This window comes from Blastocystis sp. subtype 4 (genome assembly GCF_000743755.1).
Source record: "Blastocystis sp. subtype 4 strain WR1 chromosome Unknown seqid_0733, whole genome shotgun sequence".
Classification (NCBI taxonomy): Eukaryota; class Bigyra; order Opalinata; family Blastocystidae; genus Blastocystis; species Blastocystis sp. subtype 4.
The window spans coordinates 1-1,952 of NW_014568814.1; the positions used below are offsets into that span (position 1 = coordinate 1).

The 1,952-nt window shown below is 42.7% G+C and overlaps 1 protein-coding gene across 1 annotated transcript; it reads right to left on the reverse strand.

Annotated features, from left to right (window-relative positions):
• Positions 1-1,918, reverse strand: JH06_5788 (cadherin domain-containing protein; the record flags this gene model as incomplete). Its single annotated transcript, XM_014669277.1, has 1 exon — positions 1-1,918. A coding segment is annotated over one exon (1,918 nt), but the record flags the coding sequence as incomplete, so codon positions are not given.
• Positions 1,919-1,952: the final 34 nt, after the last annotated feature.

Consider the following 1,952-nt stretch of genomic DNA (forward strand, 5'->3'; position numbering starts at 1 on the left):
CACGCTTCTGAGTTCCCACATAGCTTCCCTGACTCGAACACTCATACACTGCTGTTTCACCAACATATGTTACAGGGAATACTCCTTCAGCCATACATTCTCCCTTTCGCACCTGAATGGATACTGTTGCTTGTGTAGCCCCTGATTCATTCTCAGCATATACCGTGTACGTTACCAACTCTTGTTCTGCAATAGGAGTTCCAGAGATCTCTCCAGTCTGGGCATTCAGACTCAATCCATTAGGAAGAGTCACTCCAGTATCAATGTACCAACGATCAACTATATTTCTCACTGAAGGAACACCAGTGGTCACAGCTGTTCCCATCACAAATCGATTCTGGGATGGTCGGTAACTAGCATTCATTGGAGGCCTCTTGGAGCAGTGGTCCGTCTTGACTTCACCCAACACACCTCCAGAACACTCACGATATGAATAACCTCTGTAACCCTCAGGACAATACGATGGAGAGATTTGACCTTCACCCACTGAAGGATAGTTGCCAATTCCAGGACACACAGATCCTGAAGCCTTACAATAGGCCATATGAACAGAACCCAGAGTTGTTCCTGTTGAGCCTGTCACAGTCATCTCCCATCGATATCTGTGGAATCCAGCCAGAGCCACAGGAACAGCAATCTGAGGTTTTGTTCTTTCAGTCACAGTCTGACCAATAGCACTCAGAATCGTCATCTGAATGTTAGTAGTGTCATCAAGATTGTAGTTAGCAATGATATCAAATCCCCAAGATGTGACTGTGGATCCTCCAACAATATTGAATGAGTTCCATTTGCTTCCTTCCAGATTCTCAACAGTCCATTCAATATAGGTTCCAATCGTATTAGGAAGATAACCAGTAGTGTAAGGATCAAGATCCATGATTCCATCAAGAGTACCTGAACTGGGATTCGTAGATTCCAGTGAAGAATAAGAATCAACAACAGTAGAACAATCTTCAACTCCAAATACTCCAGTAGCATCAAACACAACAGGATCAGAAGAAGAACCACTCAAAGGACGATGAATCTCGAAACTGAATACATTACTGCCCTCTTGAATTCCAGATGTTGACAGAATCACATGGAACTTCGAGAACACATTAGGATCATGATCAGTGATTGATAGACTTGTCGAATCAAAGTCTTCAGCCAGATTGAATCGAGCAACCAGATTTCCATTCACATAGGCAGCCACTCCTCCAGAATACTTCACTCGAACATTCAACACTTGATAATCATTCACTCCACTCATTGTGAAACTCTTTCGGATATATGTTGTGATTGAAGAAGTGGAAGGAATATCAACAGCCTTGTATGTGTTCCAAGTGGAATCATCGAAACTGACAGTATTCCAATTACTGGACACATCATCACTCTGTATCACCTTCCAATCTGTGTATTCAATCTGGAAAGGGAAATACGTTGAGAATACAGTGGTCACAATCACAGGCTTCACACCAGTATTCGGGACTTCATTCATATCCAACTCCATCTCTCCATAATCAACAGTCAAAGTGTAACCAGAACCAACTTGCCAACCATCTCCAAATGAATCAGATCCTTCAAATGTGTAGATTCCATTATCCAAACAGAAATCAACATAGTAATAAGCACTTGATACAGGGAACTCGCTTACAGATCTCAAAACAGTTCCTGAAGTTCCTCTTCCTTCATACAGTTTCCATGAATTCTCACTAGGTAGACCATCGGCTCTGATACGAACAGTCATCAATCCCTTGCCTCCAGTACATACTGAAACTGATAGAGAGATAGTGGCAGTCACATCTCCTCCAGTCATCTTAGTAGCAGTGATGGTGTAGGTTTGAGTAGCACTCTCAGAAGTGGCAGTACCTGAAATCCAACCAGTGTGAGGATCCAACACAATACCAGCAGGAAGAGAAGGATTGATTCTGAAGTTCATGTAACCATCTCCATTCTCAGGAATCACTTCAGAC